The 23,472-nt window shown below is 40.0% G+C and overlaps 2 protein-coding genes across 2 annotated transcripts; both read left to right on the top strand.

The window, feature by feature from the left end:
- Positions 1-15,189: 15,189 nt before the first annotated feature.
- Positions 15,190-15,738, top strand: LOC149202416 (uncharacterized). The gene has a single exon (XM_089401582.1). The coding sequence runs from the start codon at positions 15,190-15,192 to the stop codon at positions 15,736-15,738; it is 549 nt and encodes a 182-aa protein (XP_089257708.1).
- Positions 15,739-16,252: 514 nt separating this feature from the next.
- On the top strand, positions 16,253-17,266 carry LOC149202415 (uncharacterized). The gene has a single exon (XM_089401581.1). It carries the CDS (start codon positions 16,253-16,255, stop codon positions 17,264-17,266), a length of 1,014 nt encoding a protein of 337 aa, XP_089257707.1.
- Positions 17,267-23,472: the final 6,206 nt, after the last annotated feature.

Here is a 23,472-nt window from a genome sequence, read left to right as displayed (position 1 = left end):
TCATTGATTAAAACCTTTGAGGTGTTTGAATCATCCAAATTATATAATATTTGGCAACGAAATGAGCAATGTTTGATTGTTTTCTCTTAATGCAAAAGGACAAACAACCTTGGATTATTTTCTCTTAATATTTAGATTGATCAACTTTTAAAATTAAATGTGCTTCATTGAGTTCAAGTCGTTTTATTTGTTTAGCGTAACTAGTATAAATGTTTTCTCAGTTTCATCCAAACAGAAGGGATTTACTTTTTAAGCTAATCATTATATCAATTATAAGTATAAGGAATATTTGCTCCTTTATCTAGCTTTTAGAAAGTTTTCATAATAGCAATGGTACACAATGAATTTCATCCTTTTCTCTCATTCATATCCATTGTATATACTTTTCCTAACATATTGATGCAGAAATACTCTCTCATGGAAATAATACTATATTTTCTTCGATCTTTGTGGAGTATTCCATGTTAAGGAAAAATTGAAAATAGATCATTGGTTAAAATAAATATATTTTCGTGTACGTCTACTCAATATAAAAAAATACATATTACCACACACAAACATTGACTATGTTTTACACTACTGAAGTTTTTTACCAGACCCTCTTACTAACTACCATGATTTGATTTGGTATATGTTGTTGGCTTGTTAGAGTGACTAATCTCTAAGTGTTGACTCTAAAAGAATATATTGATGGTTATCCAAAACAACGCAACATTTTACACCATTATATCATGCAACCATTACAAATAGATGACAACCTTCAAAAATAATTCCTATGGAATATTTGAATCCATACATCCATTCATGGACAAGGTCACATGCAAGAAGGCACATGATAGGTTTGAGTTGCATTAAAACTCCACCTAATAATGATAGGTTTGAGTTGCATTAAAACTCCACCTAATAATGCTTCAAACTCAAACCATGTCATAGCCATGAAATGAGGTGGTAACCATGTCTTCTCATATGCCCCTTAAGGTGACGACAACTAGGATGGTCATAGCCATGAAATGAGGTGGTAACCATTTCTTCTCATATGCCCCTTAATGTAAGGTCCTTGGGTACGGGTGCGTTCGGGCGCCGGGCGAAGTCACCGTTCACGGGCGCACGGGTGGGCGCGGGCGCACGGGCGGGCGCGGGCTGCACGACCGGCGGGCGGGTCTGCACGACAAGCGGGCGAGGCTGCACGGCGGGCGGGCGAGGTTGCACGGCGGGCGGGTCTGCACGACAGGCGGGTGAGGCTGCACGGCAGGCGGGCGAGGCTGCACAGCGGGCGGGTCTGCACGACAGGCGGGCGGGTCTGCACGACGGGCAGGTGGGCGCACACGGGCGGGTGAGCGCACACGGAGATGCGATGATAATATGCAACGAACATTCGCTCTGATATCTTCGCATAAGACAAAGGATAAGTGCGCAGTTAGGAGGGGAATGCGCATATCTCATGCGCATTGTTCCAAGGGGATTGCACGCTTAGGTGGAGTCTTGTAATAAGTGTGAAGGTTGGGCTAGTGTGTCGGTTTGAGGAGGTTCGAGTGTGCAGTTTTATGCAGGATTTGGTGGGAAGGTTGAGTGGCTCGGGTGAGCACTCCTTCTTATGCAAAGGTGCATAAAATGTTGTAAAAGGCAGGTGGCCTGTCTTTTGTAAAAATTGGTTAAGTGTGAGACTTGGTTCGGCCAAGACACACTTGTTGTAAAATCTGATATTCTTGATATAATAAAATTGTCGGGCAGAATTTCTGGGAGTTGCCCCTCCCTTTATACTTGCTTATTGTTGATGTTCTCGGTTTATTGTTCATGGTTAATAATTGAGAATGGTCTTCACTAAAGTATAAAGGATAAAGCTTTATTCAGTTGTAAAAACATAAGTTAAATATGTTCATGTTGAAGTAGGCGTAGTCCACGGGTGTTAGTATTGTTAAAAAGAAAGCGCTCGGTGGTGCCGCACCTCGCTACAAGCGGTTGGAAGATCACCGTAGGTGTAGGGGCGTGACAGTTGGTATCAGAGCTCGGTTGGAGCTCGTGACAATGACAAGGGTACTTGCAGGTGAAGGAGACCGTTTCACACGAAGTGAGACAAGGGCCGGTTCAGGTTGCAGGTGAAGATGTCTATCTTGCAGGAATTGGGTTATACATCCTTCGAAGAATTCGAAGGGAGTCTACTTGAAGAGTCAGAAGGAGTAAAACAAGGATTTGTAGAATGGGGCAAAAGGTTGTTTGAAGCAAAGGATGCTCTTCGTGCCTTGGTTAAGGAAGGGATTTCTGATGAGAATAGAGAGGAAGCTCTTCGACTTGCAAAGGAAGTAGACTTGATTGAAGCAGAACTCAAGGAGCTCAAGATAAGACAGAAATTGAACCAAAAGAAGTGGGATTGCCTAGCTCTTGAGAGGCATCTCCTAGCCTTGAAGAGGAAGGCTGAAGCTGAGAAAGAGCTTCTTCAACCCGGTTGGGCAATGGAGCAAGGTGAAGTTGCAGATTGTGCCAACAAGGAAGAGGAAGCTGTGATAGAGGAAGATGTTGCAGACATGACTACGATAGAGGATGAACTTGAAGGTGATCAAGTTGAACCAGGATCCTGTAGTTTGTCAACATGTATGAATGAGGTCACTCACATGGAGGAGCCTCATGATGATGAAGTAAGTGATGATACTTGTGTTTCATTTGGGCATTTGGGAGATGGACCATGTGCAGGGAAGGGCAAAGCCAGTTTGCCAAGGCAAGAGGACATCTTACCATGGATGACTATGATGGAACCTTGTATGGAAGAGCAAGGATTTTCAGTTGTTGGGAAGCTTGTTGGGGTTACTTGTGACCTTGTGATGAAAGGTGCAAGGACCCGGAACAAGGGTGGAACTTGATGATCGTTGTGGAAGAATGAGTCATGTTTTAGCCACATGAATTGGCTAAGTGCCCGGCATGACTCATGGACAGATTAGAGGGCACACTCTTGGAGTTGATGATGCTTGGGTGGATTTCTCATGGCCGAAACCAAGAGGTAGTCTTGGTGGACACTTTGGTGGAGGAGCTATGATGAAGGGACTCATGACATGATGATGAGATGGTTGGGTGACCGAGTTCACTAAACCGAAAGTTGAAGACTTGGATGGGATGGTTAGATGTTGTGATGTGTCTATTTGGTTGGACTACATGGGCAACTTAGTCATGGACATTAGGTTGGATACTTGAAGACATGGAGCATGGCAGACCTATATAAGGACATTGTGTGGAAGAACTTGTAGAGATGTCAAGGGACATCCAAAGAGGAGTGCCAAGGCAGGAATGTTATGCAGGAGGACTTGCTAGTGTGACATGGGAACTTGAGGATGGCACATTGCAGATGATGAAGAGGACTTCATGGACCTGAATGGGGCACATCAAGAGTTGATAAGATTGGAGACTTGAGGATGGCACATTGCAAATGATGAAGATGACTTCATGGACCTGAATGGGGCACATCGAGAGTTGGGTGAAGACTTGAGGATGGCACATTGCAGATGATGGAGAGGGCTTCATGGACCTGAATGGGGCACATCGAGAGTCGGTTTGATGGGATGGTCTCTTCACATGGAGGAGACACACATATGGACAACATGTTGCAGATGAGATGGATGGAGTTTCCATGGACCTGAGCATGGATTATGAAGATACCTACTTTGGTATGGTGAGCTTGGTGGCAGTGGTCACTAGGCCGAGACATAGTGGAGAAAGAGTCTCTACATATGTTGCAAGGATGTTTGCCTTGTGTAGAAAGGTCGACATCCTGGATGAATGATGATCTTGGTGGAGAGCTACCAAGATGGTATGTTGTCGAGGACGACAACGATTTCAGGTGGAGGAGGATGTAAGGTCCTTGGGTACGGGCGCGTTCGGGCGCCGGGCAAGTCACCGTGCACGGGCGCAGGCTGCACGACCGGCGGGCGGGTCTGCACGACAAGCGGGCGAGGCTGCACGGCGGGCGGGCGAGGCTGCACGACGGGCGGGTCTGCACGACAGGCGGGCGAGGCTGCACGGCGGGCGGGCGAGGCTGCACGGCGGGCGGGTCTGCACGACAGGCGGGCGGGTCTGCACAACGGGCAGGTGGGCGCACACGGGCGGGTGAGCGCACACGGAGATGCGACGATAATATGCAACGAACATTCGCTCTGATATCTTCGCATAAGACAAAGGATAAGTGCGCAGTTAGGAGGGGAATGCGCATATCTCATGCGCATTATTCCAAGGGGATTGCACGCTTAGGTGGAGTCTTGTAATAAGTGTGAAGGTTGGGCTAGTGTGTCAGTTTGAGGAGGTTCGAGTGTGCAGTTTTATGCAGGATTTGGTGGGAAGGTTGAGTGGCTCGGGTGAGCACTCCTTCTTATGCAAAGGTGCATAAAATGTTGTAAAAGGCAGGTGGCCTGTCTTTTGTAAAAATTGGTTAAGTGTGAGACTTGGTTCGGCCAAGACACACTTGTTGTAAAATCTGATATTCTTGATATAATAAAATTGTCGGGCAGACTTTCTGGGAGTTGCCCCTCCCTTTATACTTGCTTATTGTTGATGTTCTCGGTTTATTTTTCATGGTTAATAATTGAGAATGGTCTTCACTAAAGTATAAAGGATAAAGCTTTATTCAGTTGTAAAAACATAAGTTAAGTATGTTCATGTTGAAGTAGGCGTAGTCCACGGGTGTTAGTATTGTTAAAAAGAAAGCGCTCGGTGGTGCCGCACCTCGCTACAAGCGGTTGGAAGATCACCGCAGGTGTAGGGGCGTGACACTTAAGGTGACGACAACTAGGATGAATTCACTACAACTAGGATGAATTCACTACCTCTTATGTCCCTTATCATCCTTTCTATTTGGATTCCTAATTAAAACATGGATTAATCTTCCACCTTTAAGTAGGGGCACTTCTATCCATATAAATCTATATTTTTTAATATTTTTTTTCTTCTTGGCTCAACTCACGAGGGATTTGAATCTTCAATATCATGATTAACATAATACTTCATAATATGGTGATAGTCAATTGAACTATCTCATGGGCATGTTTTTTTAATTCAAAAATTATATATTTTACATTATCTAAGTTAAATAAAAATCTAATTTTAAGGCCAAGGTCAAACAAAGCATCAAATTAATATATAGGACTCTCTTTTGTGTGTGTGTGTGTATATATAAAATACAAAAATTATTGTTACTTGAGGCACACTTTACAACCTAGTGCGAGGGATATGTGTAATTCTTTTTGTGCTCAACCTCAAGTTGACATGTGTTTTTTTCCTAAAATAAAATAAAATATTCTTTTAATAAAAACAACTTTTGCTATAATAATAAGAAAAAATTAACATGGATGTTAAATTATTCTTTTAATAAAAACAACGTTTGCTATAATAAAAAGAAAAAATTAATATGGATGTTTTGTTAGTTCTAGTTAAAAATATTACACAACATCAATAATCTCATTATCACTGTGTTCATTTGGTTTGTTGTGGATTGTCCAATCTAGAATGAAGAAGATGTGGTAAATAATTTCACTATCATTTTCTGCATATGCATATGAACTAACATGATTTTATATTAATTTAAATAAAAAGAAAGTAATTAAAAATATATTTTCTATTTTGAGTGTGAAGATGTATAATTCTTCTTATACTTTTTAAATGTATTTTAAACCCGGACTTAAATGAACTATTTGAATATCCATATTAATTTATTTATTTCAATATATAGAGAAAGTTTAAAAGAAAATATTTTAATGGTAATCATTATAAAATATTTTAATATTGACTATCAATTTATCTATATATTTAAAGCAATTGAAAAAATTCAAATTTGGTTAAACTATTTCCATATAGTTATCCTATTTTTCATTTTGATCTTTTTAAGATATATTATTTGTTAATTTTTTTGTGAAATCCACATTTAAATTTGTTAACTTACACCATCAAAATGCCAAAAAAAAATAAAAAAAATCCCAATTATCTAAATACATTTATTTATTCAAAATTTACTATATGATTATGCAGTAGTCTTTAACGCGACTTTTTGAAAGCCTTTCTGGCGATTTTTTCCGGTGAAAATCCGGCAGTAATTTATCGGAATCCAAGTTTGATAGCTAATTTCTGCACAATGAAACCGTCCCAAGGGTTTTTCAGGGTGCTGAATCCGAATATGCAGTTAAAAAACCATTTTAACTGCAACAAATCATGATTTCATCTCAATTTCTTCCGCCGGATTCCGTCACCGGAATCTCAAAAAGTCGCATTATAGACAACGCCTATGATTATAGTCGATGATAGTCTTAGTATACATGGATGTCGTTGAATTTTAATAAGTGAAAAATTTTAATTATTATAAATTTTAATTATAATAATTTGAATTTATATATATATATATATATATATATAGATATATATATTAATATTAATTTTTTATTTTTTTATTGGAAAAAAAACAACAAAATATTATATTATATATAATAGACTCTTTACATATCTCTATACTTGTGTCTTAATCAAAATGAAGCTCAAAATAAAAGAGGTAGTTTTCTTGAGTGTGCCACATATTCTTTTTGGCAATAAATCTATCGAAACTCATATATATATATTATTTTTTATTTTTTTCCACTGGAAAAAAACAACAATATTATATTACATATAATAGACTCTTTACATATCTCTATACTCGTGTCTTAATCAAAATGAAGCTCAAAATAGAAAAGGTAGTTTTCTTCAGTGTGCCGCATATTCCTTTTGGCAATAAATCTATCGAAACTCGACGGTCCATGTGTTGTGGTAATAATTACTAATGCTTAGTGAATGGAAGAATTTCCACTGTGATAATATATGGAATTTCCATAGAATTTGTACTGTAACATACTCAAAGGTAGCAAAATACCATCTTTGGATAACCTGCCGGCAAGATGCAAGCAAATTTCACCTTTAAATTTTTTTATTTGAAGTCCTAAAAGAAATTTAATCTATCCTTTCAAAATATCTCACATGGTTAGAAATGGAGTAGTCTAAACAGGGGGAGGAATTCCCCAGGATGTTTTTGACCCACGGGAAAATTTTCCTGCGTCAGCGAGCCACTCCAATTTCGAGGTCCACCCCTCTGGGCAAGCAGCCGCCTCCGTCAGTACTACCACCACGATAGCTTAGCATAGGAATACCCTGGTATACAATACAATATACACATTAATTGTAGGCTAATTTGAAATTTGAACTTTGATTTTGAATTTATTTACCTGCCCAGCCGATGTTCGAATTTGAATTTATCTACCTGCCCAGCCGATGTTCTTAAAAGCTACTGCAAGGAGAACATGTTGTTTATAATCTACACCGAAAGTTTTTTCGGCATCCTGCGTGTCTTTTTAAAGCACTCGACACTCTCGTTTCTTATTTTTACGATAATAGCGGTTATGAATTCAATCGTTGTTCATGAGAAGGTGTTGAAGCTTCTGTGTGGACTCCAACGAATTCTAAGGAATCCATTCTTACCTTTACGACCAGGCGGCCCATCTTTCATCGGTAAGCAGTGCTATACCTAAATACGTTTACGAGAGCCAGCTGTGGGATTCTGCTAAATTTGGCCATGAGTGCTTTTGCAAAAATCACCTCTTCGACCATCATCCAAGCCTGCTCGAACTGGGTGACCAGTGCTTGTTCTCCTAAATTGCCCACATGCTGAGTTTGTCTTTGCTACAGTGTTCAAGTTACAAACACAACATATGGATTTGACCTAGAAATAAACTAGGTTACAAAACCTTACTTCCATGGTTTGCATTCACTCTGTTGGCATTGAGGATACAATATTAAAAAATGGTGATTTCTAATTTTTATTATTATCTATAATAGATTAAATAGAACTATTAATATTTTATTATTATAAAATTATAAATTATTATTTCTAAAAAATTCCATCACTCTAGTGGAGAAACAAATTATTTACCTACCTAAAATCTTTTCACAAGAATTCACAAATTATAAATTCACGTTTTTGTTTAATTTCAGCAATTATACATTGACGTTTTTGTTTAATTCCAACACCTACATAATACATTTGATCTTTGATTTGTACATAAACCATTATGTAAAAACCATAAATTCACAGTCGAAAATATTTATGTAAATGAAAATGATACCATAATTGATAGAAAACCAAAAACGAGTTTCATGTTTGATTCCTTAGAGGCTTTTTGTGGTTTAATCTTGAATGATGCCATGTTGAGTTTTCAGAATCCCAGTTGAACTTTAGTGGCATTATCATGGAAGCTAGATATATTAGTCAACAAAAACCAGTATCAGGGAAGTTGACATATAGATATATCAGTCAACAAAAGCTCTTGAATGTCACCACTGTGCCCTCACTTACAAGGCTGGAGCAATAGTAAATCATATACAACAATAAACCACAACCCTACAGAAATACATAAATAAATTTACGTGATATTTAATCTATCTGTATACTCTAACATATTAATAGAATAACCACGGCTTCCACATTTGATCAGTGTTTGTAACTTGAACACCGTAACAAAGACAGACTCAGCTTGTGGGCAATTTAGGAGACCAAACACTGGTCAACCAGTTCTAGCAGGGTTGGACAATCATCGAAGAGGTGATGTTTTGCAAAAGCACTCATGGCCAAATTTAGCAGAAGTTTAAAGTCTTCGAGCGTCCCTCCATCCCACAGCTAGCTCTCATAAACGTATTTAGGTATAGCACCGCTTACCAATGAAAGATGGGCTGCCTGGTCGTAAACGTAAGAGTGGATGTCTTAGAATTCGTTGGAGTCCACACAGAGGCTTCAACACCATCTCATGAATAGAGATGAATTCATAACCGCTATTATTGTAAAAATGAGAAACTAGAGTACCAAGTGCTTTAAAAAGACACGCAGGATGCCGAAGAAACTCTGTGTAGATTATAAACAACACGTTCTCCTTGCAGTAGCTGCTAAGAACCTCGGATGAACAGGTAGATAAATTCAAATTCGAACATCGGCTGAGTGGGTAGATAAATTAAAAATCAAATTTCAAATTAGCCTACCATTAAGACGTATATTGTATTGTATACCCTGGTGTTCCTATGCTACTCTCCGGTGGTGGCAGTACCGACGGAGGGGGCTAATTACCCAGAGGGGCGGACCTCGAAATTGGAGTGGCTGGCCGGAGCCGGAAATTTTACCGCCAGTCAAACAATCCCGGGCAATTCATCCACCTGTTTAGACTACTCCATTAGAAATTATCACGAAGTACTTTTTTAAAGATAGTGTCACTTATTTAAGAACTTTTTTTAAAGAGAGTGTCACTTATTTCAAACAAGGACCCCATGTGACATTTGAAACAATGACTTAAAAAAAAATGCCCATGACTTTCGTTAATGGGCCTTTTAATTTTTTAATCCCTCATGGGGCTTGCGTACCCTCTGATACATGGTACCTACATAGGCGACCTGAATATTGAAGAAAGTGTGAATTTCATGCCCAACTTGCACACTTTTAATTCCTTAACAATGCAACAATTTTGCAACGCATTTTTTTTGTAAATCATCAACCTTCTCCACTTGGACCTATCCTTATTGGCTTGATAGGATCCATGGATCTTGTGATCCTTACTCAACTTTGATACCGATTTGTTGGTAAGGCAGAGGAGGTAAGGCATAAAATAACATGAAATTTACACACACAATAACACGAGTTGCAACTCTTCAATTGATCACACAAACTTGAAGATTACAATGAAACTAGTGAGGGATATTTAACCTTTCTCAACTAGAGACTCACTTAAATTTACTTTGACATGTAACCACAAACTAAATTCAACTTTACCCAAAATAATAGTTTACTCAACTTGACTCAGTTAATTGACTCTCTAAATTTATCCAAATCTTCATACTAATTAGCTATCTTTAACAAGATTGTACGCACCCTTAGGGCAGAGTCTTGTCACCCAAGATTAGTCGTGATCTTGCGTAGCGTCCTCTTACCTCTACACATTTTCTTTCCACAATGTAGTTACTATGCTCTAGTGTTCTCCTTCCTCCCTGCTCGTCGAAGCTTCTCCCCATTGCACATTCTTGTATAGTGATTGGTTGATGCGTCGTAGTCATTTGGCCCATTGAGCTTGAACATGCTCCTTTACACCACCATTTCCATCTCATCTAAGTTGAATGTTGGGCAAAGATATCCTAGTGGGCATCACTAAATGTGTGTTTTGACTAAGGAAAAATGGCAAAGGCTAAGGCAAAGACATTAAAAGGAAAAAAGGCATTTTTGACACATTTATTTATTAAAATAAAGGAAATTAGGAGAAAATGAAGGCAAAAGGTCACAGGTTGCATGTGATGAGGAAATTGTAGGAAAGTAAAGGAAAATAAAGAAATTAGAGGCCTCATGCATAAAAGGGCTTCTAGGGATCAGTTCATGGCTTTTGTCAGTTCAAGTTTGGAGCTCTCTCATTACTCTCTCTCTCTCTCTCACTCTCTCTCATTCTCTTGGGCACTTAGATTTTTCTTGGAGCACTCTAGTTTGGAGAAAAGGAAAGAGAAATCAAGGAAAGGAAAGGAAAACCAAGAAAGGATCAAGGAAAGGAAAGCAGGATCAAGAAACTTCAACATGAATACTTGCAAGTAACCTTTTGCATGTGTGATTTCCTAGCTGGTTTGGACATGAATGGATTTTCATGTTGGTGTATGGTTCTCTTGCTGTCAGTGGCATGGTTTTTCCGGGTTATGACAGTGTATTTTAGCCTAGCATAACCTTTTTTCAGATGCCATGGTATGTTGGGATGTTTATTTCGGTTTTGGAACTTTGGAATTGCCGGATGGATTTCAGAATCAGGGGCGAAGGTGGTCTCAAGGTTCATTCCCAAAGGCCTAGGAATCCATTAAACAGTTTTAGCAGGATACAAGGTAAAGCCTGAGGGAGCAGTCTTGGTTTAGGGCCTAGTGATCCAGGTTTGGGTTGCGGTAAAGCCTGAGAGACAAGGAGACAAAAAATTTCTCATGGATAGTGATGGATTACGGATGGCATTCCAAGTTCAACTCGGTTGTGATAGGAGCACCTTTTGATGTGATCATAGATGGATGAGGGTGGAGCTAGTTTAACCTCTAGATTCCTTTAATTGTTCATGGATTGATTGCTAGGCACTCCCTTAGCCATAACACGAGAGAGACTATGGCCTAAGTGTTGCACAATAGCAGTGGGACCCAGGGACAGGCTGTCTAAGTGGCTGACCTGTCTCTTGAGGGTTCTTTTGATGATGTTGGATGACTGTATGTGATGTTCCGTCGATTCCACTTCCTTAAGGTGACATAGGAGGTCGAATCTGATTGTAGTAGCATCTCTCCTCATGTTTACCCTGGTTGGCATGGTTACTTTGGGTTGACCTGGGAGGAGGTGTTACACAAGCTTTCAAACATGAACAAAAATCATGTAGCTGTTATCTCTAACACCACAACAATGATGCTTCTCTTCATATGGTATTTCACCCTCAAATCATCAAACCATTCTAGCAGTCTATTGCATGTGACATCAGGCTCATACCCATTCTTCGTCATTGCACAATCTTATAGAGGAGCTATCCACACATCTACGAAATGGTTCCATAAATGGGATTTTTAAAAACAAACTTCCCTTCACAACGTTGACCATGTCTCTTTCTAGGCATTCATTCTTGTGCCAAGGTTGTACCAATGAATGGGGCTCATTACACTACGCAAATCACACTAAAGAGTTAAGAAGTGTGAACCCATTTCTAATCATGATTGTTCCACCCTCGCCTCAATGCTGATAAAAGGTGGCTAAATAGGGCAACCACATTCACAAAATATTTTACGTGCTCTTGGTGGGCTGAGCCTTAGCCTCGATATTTTATAATACACATGACCTACCATTAATACTTTTTAATCCACCACCAGGTCTTTTAGCAAATTTTCCACTCTTTAATCAATTCTTTTACCTTTGCAGCTCATCAACATTGCCTCCAAGTCTTCTATTAGAAGCATTATTGCCACCATATGAGTCTTAGCGCCCTCTATCCCATACAGAAATCACCACAAGACTCCCACATATAAAGATAGCCTTAAGAAACACAAAGCATACACCCAACTAAAAGAACCCAACAAATTTCTCACGAGAAAACAATCAATTGTCTTTTTCTTGAAGTTGGAGGTTGGCTAGTCGCACAACCCCCTTTTAACCACAAGTTTGTCCATGTGGGCTTCTCTTAATCACCATTGACACCGAACTGAAGAGCGGAACCAACCATTTCCCAGTTGGTGCATTTGTTGGCACACTATGACTAGGAGGGCCAACAAGAGAAAATAAATGAAATTGAAAACTACTTGGGCTCCAACAGTCCATATCAACCACTCAAAGTCCACATGTTAACCAAAGAAAATAAAATAGAATATCACCTTAAATATATCTACCATAATTGTGATCATGAATATTCCCTAAGAATAAATAGGAATAAATGTTTATAAGCTTTCATGCCTTAAAGATTGGTAAAGACCACAATTTTATTCATTTTCACAAGTCCATGCCATACCCGCCTTAGAAGATGATTTCCCATAATATAATTTTATCGTTATCATGCATAGTGCATGATCATAATATCCCATTAATTTTAGGTATCCAACCCAATATATACCCATATCAACATTACTTTGGAACGAAAAATGAGATAGAAAATGCCATTTATGAAATTCATTGACTATCATAACATAAAATGCTTCATTTAAAATAATTGAAAATGTTGTGAAAAGAAAAGGAAAATTAAGAGCGACACTGATGGTATGCTAGGTTAATCCACAACACGTAAGGGTTGGAAAAGCTCCCCTTCAATGGCCTTGTTCATGACCATCAATGGATTGATTTGTCCATTGTTTTCCAAGAAGAGCGTGAGGAGGTTCTTAGAGAAACCACTGAGCAGGGCAACACCCTCTTCTCCCTGTAACACGGGCGTGCTGTTAGAGTCTCTCAAGTTCCAGAAGATGATCCTGGGAGGCACTCCATATCCCGCCTCTCTGAACTTATCCTTGATTACCATGTAGTCTGTTTTCCATGGATTTGAGGAAGCTTGGTCGAATTCCATGTCACTGAACACCACCAGTTGCTTTATCATCTTCTCCGGTTCTAGTCGGCATTTCACTGCCATCTCCAATATCACATCGAACACCTTTTGGAAATCGGTATTCATTCCCCAATCCATGTTCTCTGTGAATTCATACTTTTCAACTAGGGAATTCCCTGTGACCAAATGCAGTTCTGGACTTTCGCTGAAAGTCATAACATGGCCTTTCCACGGCTCCTCGCTTATTTCCGAAACCAACAATCCAAGCGCTATGCAGACCTCCATGGGAGTTCCGGACATGCTCCCTGAAACATCACAGACCGCCAAGGTGTTAGAAAGCTTTCCTTCTTTCTTCATGTCTTCCACCATTCGCTTCCACTGCAATTCTGCAACAGCAGATTCTTCATTCTTGGTTTCTTGAGAGTTGTTTTGGGTGAATTTCTGTTTCGGTTTGTGGTTTGTGCTCGTCATTTATATTGTTTTCTTCTCCCAAAGACAATGAAAGGATAGCCGCGTCCAACGAACCAAGTGGCCGACTCCACCATCCCAGCATTTTGGATGTCATGCCTTGTCCTCCCTAATTAGCCACACCATGCACATGGCTACCAATTCCATTCTCCAAATTAGTATCATCTTTTTTTATTACTTGTTAGAATAGAGTTTCACATTTTTAATAATTAATAAATATAATTGAATATTGGTAAATTTTAATAATTAATAAATAGAATTCAATATTTGTGAATTTTAATCATTAATAAATATAATTTAATATTTTGGAAATATTTTTAGTAATAGTTAAAATAGAGAGTTGATATTTATGATGGGAAGATGGGTTTGTTACATTTGGTCATTTTCAGAAAATGGGTTTGGGAGAGCTCCCGGAAGATGACAATGGCAGACTTAGGGTTTAGTGCAGGATAAGTTTTTTTGGTTGACAGTCATGGTGGGACAGGGTTTCTTCCGTCCCTTCATTACTTTTCACGGGCGCACAGGGGTTGGTCTTCACCCAGCTCCGTAACCTATGGTTTTTTAGTCGTTTGTTCCGGTTGCTTTTGGCGGATAGGGTTTTGGGAATCGGCTTACAGGTTTTTACTCACCGCAGAGTTTTTATTCAACACACCATCGTGGTTTCCGGCCCCTTCGCGGCTATTTCAGGTTACTCCTTATCCGCAGGCGGTTTATGAGCCGGTTTAATTAATCTTTGCTTCCCCTAGATGGTTTTTGGACCCCCACCGACTTTCCCTCTAGCAGCTGTCAGCTTGGTTACTTGACAGTTATGGAGGCAAACGTTTTCTCCACGGTTTCTTCGGAACAGCTGCCGATATGGCCTCAGACCGGAACCACAGTGGATGATTTTCTTACTTTTGAGCAAGATCTGGCTACAGAAGTAGAAGCCCTACCCCCACTCTCTCAGCAGCACATACCCTCTATTTTGGTAGCTCCTGAAGCTACAACGATTCGAGAATTCGCGGGTCCTCAACCGCTTAGGGAACCCTTTTCGCAGGCTTGGAGCGGCAGTGTGACAGACACACAGATTCTTGGGTCGGGCTCTGGTCTACTTCCTGTGGGGAATGCGTCGAATAAACCCTCAGTTGGGTCCCTACTTGCATCAAACAGCAGAGCACCGGTTCTTTCAGCGCCACAAGACCCGGGAAACCCCCCACAAGGCAATTTCACGGACATTGGCATCATCTCAGGGTACTTCGACAATTTAAAGGATAAAGGACCTTTGACAGAGAAAGATAAGGCTGCACTTGTGGACGACCCGGAGGATAGGTCGGCGGCAGCACTGAACAAGAAACATACAGGGCCATCTAAAAGGAAGAAGCGCCTCCCCTTGAGTAGCAACGAGCTCTTCTTGAAACTTGCTGAAGACACACCTTTCAGTGAGGCAATGGACTCGGCTGAAAAGGTTCTGGTTGGAAGGGTTAGGGGCAGACACTATAGTGTTGAGTGGTTACAGAAGTGGACGATGGAGGTCTGGGGACATCACCTGTTGAAACCCCCTCGTGTCCAAACCTATATGAGGGGCTAGTTCGCTCTCCAATTCAAGAGCATTGCCTAAACTAATTGGGTCCTCACTACTATTTGGCACATTGACCATGCACCAATCCTCCTTCGAAGATGGACTCCAATGTTCGACCCAGAGACTGAAAAGGCGGGGACTAGTCCGGTATGGGTTCATCTCCCAGGTCTTCCTGTACATTTCTGGACGGAGCAGATATTCAGACAGATTGGGGACACCATGGGCACGTTCCTTACACATGATGAATCATATATCACCACAGGAAGAATGGCTTATGCCAGAATCTTAGTCCACTTGGACCTCTCGGGAGGACTCCCGAAATACATCAATATTCAATGGAGGGATTTGACTCGGAGACAAATGTTGGACTATGAAGGGGTTCCCTTCAGATGTAGGCGCTGCCACAAGGTGGGGCACCTATTCAAAGATTGCCCACTGAACAAATGGAATAGCAGGCAATCAGTGAGGAATTTTCCCCAGGTTTCACCGGTACAAGATGCTCTGTCACATGGAGACCCTGCTAGAGATGAATTGCCTCGAGCCACCAAGGAATTTCATCGCATTTCTACTCCTCACTCTGGGGGAACAGGCACTTTATCGAGCCCTGGTCAGCGTTCAGTGGAGCAGGCCAAGAACACTCCGAGGAAGCGTGGTTGACCGCCACTCCGCCCCCCTCCACCTGTTCTTGGCTCGGCAGCGACGGCCTCGGGAGATTCCTATTCTTCGGGTATGCTTTCCTTTCACTTACCCTCCTCACAATGCTTTTCTGATATTCATAATACAATATCTGAATAGTTATTGAGTCTGGGTACTGATGTCCCTCTGGAGTCCCCTGTTACTAGCATTTGTGCCATCACCCCTCCCCTCACCGCCTTTGCCCCCACCCCCCCCGTTCTGCTTTGTACCCCCCCCGCAAACCTCAACCACATTGTTGGAGACCTCGGCCCCTCGATACAATACCCGGTCTCGTTCGAGGCTTTTGACTATGGACCAGGTTGGACTGGACATTCTCCACCCTCCCCCCCCCCCCCTGGGCTACCAAATCCTCCCAAGGCCGTCCTTCTGATCTAAAAATTGCACAAGCACAAGCGGATGTTGACATTGCTTTGGGAAAGCAATCCACTATCACTGGGGTTCTTAGAGCAAGAACAACCCTGCCCGAACCCCCTCCATGAAGATCCTATCCTACAATTGCAGAGGGCTTGCTAGGCCCGACAAAAAACTAGCACTCCGTCGGCTACTCTCTGCCGACTCTTTGGATATCATTTTCCTTCAGGAGACCTTGGGACAATCCTGTGATATTGCAAGAACCCTAGAACTTTTTCTACCGGGTTGGAGATTTACAGGATTGGATGCACACGGCCGTTCTAGAGGACTTGCTTTGGGCATAAATACTCGATCTATTAAAGAGATCAGCTGCTGGGGTGGGAGGGGTTTTATTGGGGTCGATGTACACTCTGCTGAGTTGGGGACCCCTTTCAGAATTGTCAATATTTATGGTCCCTGCCTGAATCGCCCTGCTTTCTGGGACCACCTTCTTGATTCAGAACAATTCTCGGCTGGAAACCTGATTGTTGGTGGGGACCTAAATTTTTCAATAGGCTTCACCGAATCTTGGGGTCAGCATGCTCAATCAGACTCTCTCTCAGACTACTTCTCATCTATCTTGGAACTTCACCACCTGATAGACATCCCTGTTGCAAAATTACAGGCCACTTGGAGGAATAATAGGGTGGGTGAAAGTGGCCTTGCTAGGAGGTTGGATCGATTTCTGGTCAAGGAACAGGTCATGGATATGGGCCACAATATTAGACAATGGGTAGGTATTGGTGGGCTATCGGATCACTTGCCAATTTACATGGAAATAGGACGAGGAAGAGACAGGCCGAAGGGTCCTTTTAAGTTCAGTTCTATTTGGCTTAAGGATGCTTCTTATATCAGCATGGTCACTGAATTTTGGAAAACAAACCCACCAGGGGTTGGAGGCACAGCTTCGACTGGTTTTATTAGTAACTTAACGGAACTGAAGAAGTTGTCTAAAAATTGGGCCCATCATAAAAGACTGCAGGATGATCATTCGTTGAAACAGATTGAGAATGAACTGGAGGTATTTGAAAAAGAGCAAGGAGGACTATACAGATCTGAGGAGCACAAGAATCACATCACATCCCTCTTCTCAGCCTGAGGTAAGTTCCTAAAAGAAAAAGAAGACAAATGGAGATTGAGGAGCAGGGCCATCTGGATTCAGGAAGGCAATGCAAATACTAAATTCTTTCATAAATTTGCAAATGGGCGGAAAGCAGTCAACACTATTTGGCAAATGCAAGATGAACAGGGAAGGACAACACATACTTTCCCCCAGCTCGCCTCTCTAGCAAACTCACATTTTAAACAGGCCTACAGTGACCCAGGGGAGATTAACTTAGCAGAAATTATCAGGGTTGCACAGCTCTTCCCTAGATATGTGGATCAAGACGAGGAGGAGGAATTGATTCAGGAGGTCACTTTGGGGGAGCTAGAGGATACATTAAAGTGTTTCAGCAAGGACAAAAGCCCTGGACCTGATGGATGGTCCATCGAATTTTACTTGGCTTTTTTTGAGTTGATAGGACCGGATCTGCTCAGAGTGGTGGAGGAGTCAAGGGTTTCAGGTCGATGGAAGCTGCCATCTCATCCACTTTCATTGCTTTGATCCCGAAGGTTGACAATCCATCCACCTTTGTAGATTTTTGCCCTATTTTGCTATGTAACTGTTTGTCTAAGCACATCTTGCCTGAACAATTTGCATTCCTGAAGGATAGACAAATTCATGAAGCGATTGGAACGACACAGGAGGTTTTACACTCTCTACACAGCAGGAAGGGCAAAGGTATGATAATGAAGGTGGATTTATCTAAAGCATTCGACCGGGTGAACTGGTTATATCTGAGAATGCTTCTTACCCACCTTGGCTTCCCTTTCATTTTCATTAAATGGATCATGGGTTGTATTACTAACATACCTTTCAGTGTTTTGGTCAACGGGAGTGCATCCCCTTTCTTCTCGTCGTCTCGTGGCCTTCGACAGGGGTGTCCTCTCTCCCCTCTGCTTTTCCTCTTGATCATGGAAGGCCTTGGACAATTAATTACAGAAGAGCATTGGAGAGGCAGACTTTCTGGCATTAAGATTACAGATGAATGCACGCTCACTCACCTACTTTTCGTGGATGACGTGCTGATTTTTCTCAACGGAAGTGTGGGGGATATAACTTCGATCAGAGATATATTTTCCTTATTTCAAAAGACCACTGGTATGATCATCAATGAAGGAAAATCTACTTTGATGGTTGCGACCTACACTCAGCACGAAATTCATTACGCGCTCCACAGATTTAACTTTACATTGATTGCTCTAGAGGAGGGGCTGAAATATTTGGGATATAAGTTAAAGCCGATTGGATATAAGATTGCAGACTGGACTTGGCTCATAGCTAAGTTGGAAAAGCGGCTAAGTACTTGGTACTTAAGATTTTTATCCCATGCAGGCCGTTTGACTCTTATCAAGAGTGTTCTGGAAGCGACCCCGGTCTATTGGATGTCACTTGCCTGGATTCCTAGGGGTATTCTGGCAAGAATTCAAAATCTTTGTTGCAGATTCTTATGGAGGGGTAATCAGCCAGGAAGAATTTTTTCTTGGGCTAAATGGGATGCCCTCACACTTCCAAAAAAATGGGGCGGCTGGGGACTCAAAAAGCTTGATGATTTTTCCTCAGCACTGGCTGCTAAACTTGGTTGGCAGTTGGTTGCTTCAGACAACCTATGGACAAGAGTAACCTACTCGAAATATATCGCCCCTACTCATGTTCTGGAATGGATTAGAAGACCGGCTAGGCTATACTCGGGCATTTCGATTATCTGGAAGGCTGTCCTAAAAGCTTTGGATCCCATTCGCGCGGGCATCACCTGGAGAATTAAATCCAGGAACAAGGTTCGCATTGGTATTGACCCGTGGATTGGTTGCGGCAATATGCACAGATTACTGGCTGATCTCTTATTGTACCTAAGGGAGCATCATATCACACACCTTGAACACATTGCTGATGAGTTCAACACCACTTTTCTTCATCAGGCTTGGAAATCCGACATACAACTCAACATTCCTCCACCTTGGCAGCAGCACTGGAGGAACTACATACAAGCTCTCCTAGAGGCTCATATCAGATTGACTGGGGGTGATGACGAGATCATCTGGGCACTGGCGAAATCAGGGAGATACACTCCAAAGGAGGGATACATTGTGCTGGCGGAATCTCGAAAGCCCCCCATACTTCACAAGTGGTGGAAACACCTCTGGAAACTCAAGGCGCCTCCTAGATCCAGACTTTTAATGTGGTGCATCCTTCGAAATAGAATTCCAACGGGGGACAACCTGATGAAGCAATCCTTCTTTGGCCCACATTGGTGTCATTTCTGCAACAAGGAGGGTGAATCTGGAACCTTGTATCATCTGCCATACCATCCTCTTATACCTAGCATCCGGGCACCCTGGTCGAGACCTGGAATGAGTGGTACTCCTCTGTTACTCCCCCCAAATTGAGAAATCTCCCCTTATTGTTCTGTTGGGCTGTCTGGATTGCCCATAATCAGCTCATTTTTCATAACTCCCCTCCCAGGTGGACTATCATTGCAGCCTTGATCAAAGCAGACTTTGACCTCATCCCTGATGACCCGCCCATAACTCGAACCCGCATCATCACTCCTGAACTGATTGATCCCATCCGTCCCTGGGCATTTTTTGACGGGGCCGCACAAGTGGATGGTTGTGGGGGGGGGGGGAGGGGGGGGGTTATCCTTCACCTATCCGCGAGGCACTCCTTCAGGCTATCCATGGGATTGAGAGGGGGCACAAATAATTTTGCTGAACTTTCAGCAGCATATTTCATCATCCGATTTGCAACAGAGAAGAACTGCCATGCTCTACAACTGTTTGGTGACTCTAAGATTGTCTGCGACTGGTTAAATAAGTGTTCCTATTGCTGGTCTTTTTCATTAAGACACATACTTGACGAAGCATTAAGATTGATCTCTAATTTTGATTCCTTTTCATGTAATCACATCTACAGGGAGCAGAACTCAGAGGCTGACCAACTTTCCAAAGAAGGTGCGAACCGAGAGCAGGGCATCTGGCTGATCATTGAGCAGATTGATGGAGCTAGCTACCAGTACTATCATAGACCATTTATGGACATAATGGTCTAATTTTTGGACAGTTTTTCATCAGATATTGTACATATTTATTCTGTTGTTTATGAACTGTTTTGCGGCCATTATGATTGGCTCTGTACTTATTTTTGGTATTATCTCCCTGCGTGGACCTAGATAATACTTATATGACTGTTTATGGTACTTTTTTTCTTTTGGACTCCTCCCTGACTATGTTGGGGCTACTACCCAGATGTTTTTTTGGTAGTAGTTTTTGATATTTCATCGTTTTCTGCTTTAGGTCGATGGAAATATCGGAATATGCATATGCATCTACAAAATGTAATTTCTTCCATTAATGAAATTACAAATTTTTCCATGGGAAAAAAAGAGAGTTGATATTTATATGTTTTTTCTAGTTTTCAAATTAATTTAAAAATAATAATAATAATAATAATAATAATAATAATTTTTTTAAAAGAAAAATATTTAAAATTAAATGAAAGTAATATAATATTTTAATTAGCAAATGAGTTATGGTTTTTTTGAGTATATGGTGTTGACATGTCATAGTATTGACTTATAGTGTGATAACAAATTTAATTTGATGGTTACTAATTAACAAATCTAATTTGATAATTTGATGATCGAATGTTCATGGTAAAGTGGTTATGAATCTTCAAGGTTGAGAATCTTGTTACATGCTTTTTCAAATATGTATATGTTTTAACTTATATATTAAATCTTTTTATAATTAATAATAATTTAAAAGAAAGTTATAATTATCTAATTTAATGATTTCTTTTAAATCTCTAATGTGAGATGTATCATGAGGCAAATCTTTTGATGTTTATCATGGATTGATGGTTTTCCATCAATTTAATTTATTTGAGAACACTAGATTTATTTGAAATGTTTTCTTATGAACCTATTGATTCTAGTCCATTGCCTAAAATAATAAAATAAAATTGGAAAAAAAATGCAAACTACATGTGCTTGATTTTTATTATTAGTAGTAAGTAGGATGATAGTAAATTCTCTTAATTTGACAAAAAAAAAACTTTTGTATTGTCTTAAATATTGTCTTTAAGTGGCTGTCTCAAATTATTGTCTTAAAAAATTGTCTCTATAAAGACAATATATAACACAAACATTATTGTCTCTTATGAGACAATTTCATTTTTGTCTCTCCAAAGACAATAGTTGAAATTAAAGACATATTGTCTTTATGGAGACAATGTCTTTAATCCTATCTATTGTCTCTCTAGAGACAATATAAAACAATGAATCCAAAAAAATATCTCACCATTAAAATAAATCAATATAAAAATATTCAATTAAAAAAACCTACAATATCATTGAATAATTCATGTTAGGGTACAGTGGAATCGAACCACCAACCTCTTGCATGACAGGTGCTCTTCCATTGAGATAGCACCCTTTGAAGAATTATGTGAGGAGTTATGGTAGTCCTTGCAATTGTATATATAGGCATTGATTTTAAAAAAATGCTCAACACATAATGGCATAATCCTTGTAAAATCTATAATCATGCAAGCCCCTATTTTTAACTTAATAAAAAAATAACTCAATGGAGTTAGCTCACTATGACACCCTTGTAGCTTGACTTGCACAAAAAGCTAATAATAAACAATAATCTACAAACAAATTAATCTAGTCATACAAAGAAAATTAACTAGAATTAGTACAAGCAATACAACCACCACCCAAAGAGCTACACCAGCTTGCTAGTAGGCACTGATGAAACATATGATGTACACAAGGAGCCATGACTGCATCATCAACTCATTCAAGACAAATTGGGCACTCTCCTCTTTCACCATTACAAATTTCTTTGACCACTTCTTCAATGTAAGCTTTTGAAGGTACAAAACAAGAATCTCCATTAACACACATTTGGTTTCCTAGAAGAAAATGCCTTGCCAGCTTATACATATCAAATCACTGTTGTGTATCACCCTAGTTGTTGATAAAGTAGTAATTAGAACAAATCACATGCCATGTTATTCGAATTATAATAGTTGTGTATCACCCCAGTTGTTATCATTGTGTATCACCCCAACTACTGATAACTTATCAATTAGAACAAATTCCAACATATAACTGCTCATAAGACAATGAAAAAAACTCTTGATCTTTGGAGCTCAACATAATGATTTTCAATAAAAATCATTTTACAAAGGACATTCTAAAGTAGAACTTACCTCATGACAAGAAAAGGACGTTCACAATTGGCACAACCTCAAAATAAATTCCATAATAGATGCATAATTGTGAAGAAATTTTCCTTGTTCAACAAACTGATCAAATTGGACCTGTAAATAGAAATAAACACCATAGATTTTTTAAGTCAAACCAAAATCACAACAAAAAAATGAATCAAAACTATTATGATATTTCTTTTCCATGGATCAAATAAGTGCTTGCTTTAGATCTTCTATACAAAGCTGTATAAAATTCATTCTCAGCTTTAGTAAACTCACACTCAATCACTTGTACATCAATAGGGTGAAGAAAAAGAATGGTTCTAAATATTCATGAACACATATTAGAAATCACTCAAAGGGACTGGATATCAGATGACTGTTGTGTATCACCCCACTTGTTGATAAAGTAGCAATTAGAACAATTTCCATGCCATCTTATTTTAGTTAGAACACTATTGTGTATCACCCTAGTTGTTATCATTGCAAGAATGGGTAGTTGTTGTGTATCCACTTGTACATCAGTAGGAGGAAGAACAAGAATGGGTCTAAATATTCATGAACAAATATTAGAAATCACTCAAAGGGGATGGACATCAAAAGTAAGATGAAAGCCCCATTGAAATCACTCAAAGGGTCTGGATATCAGATGAATGTTTTGTATCACACCAGTTGTTGATAAAGTAGAAATTAGAACAAATTCCATGCCATCTTTTTTGAATTAGAACATTGTTGTGTATCACCCCAACTGTTATCATTGTGTATCACCCCAATGTTTATAACTTAGAAATTAGAACAAATTCCAACATATAATTGTTCATAAGACAATTAAAAAAACTCTTGATCTTTGGGGCTCAACATAATGTTTTCAATAAAAATAATTTTACAAAGGACATTGTAAAGTAGAACTTAACTCATGACAAGAAAAGGATCTTCACAAATGGAACAACCTCAAAAGAAATTCCATAATAGATGCATAATTGTGA

Source organism: Pinus tabuliformis, chromosome 2_1 (genome assembly GCF_031772625.1).
Source record: "Pinus tabuliformis cultivar Carrire ecotype Pingquan chromosome 2_1, CPIR1, whole genome shotgun sequence".
In the NCBI taxonomy this organism is placed as follows: Eukaryota; Viridiplantae; Streptophyta; class Pinopsida; order Pinales; family Pinaceae; genus Pinus; species Pinus tabuliformis.
Note: the sequence above shows the minus strand (reverse complement) of the source record. Positions and strands in the feature narration are given on the sequence as shown.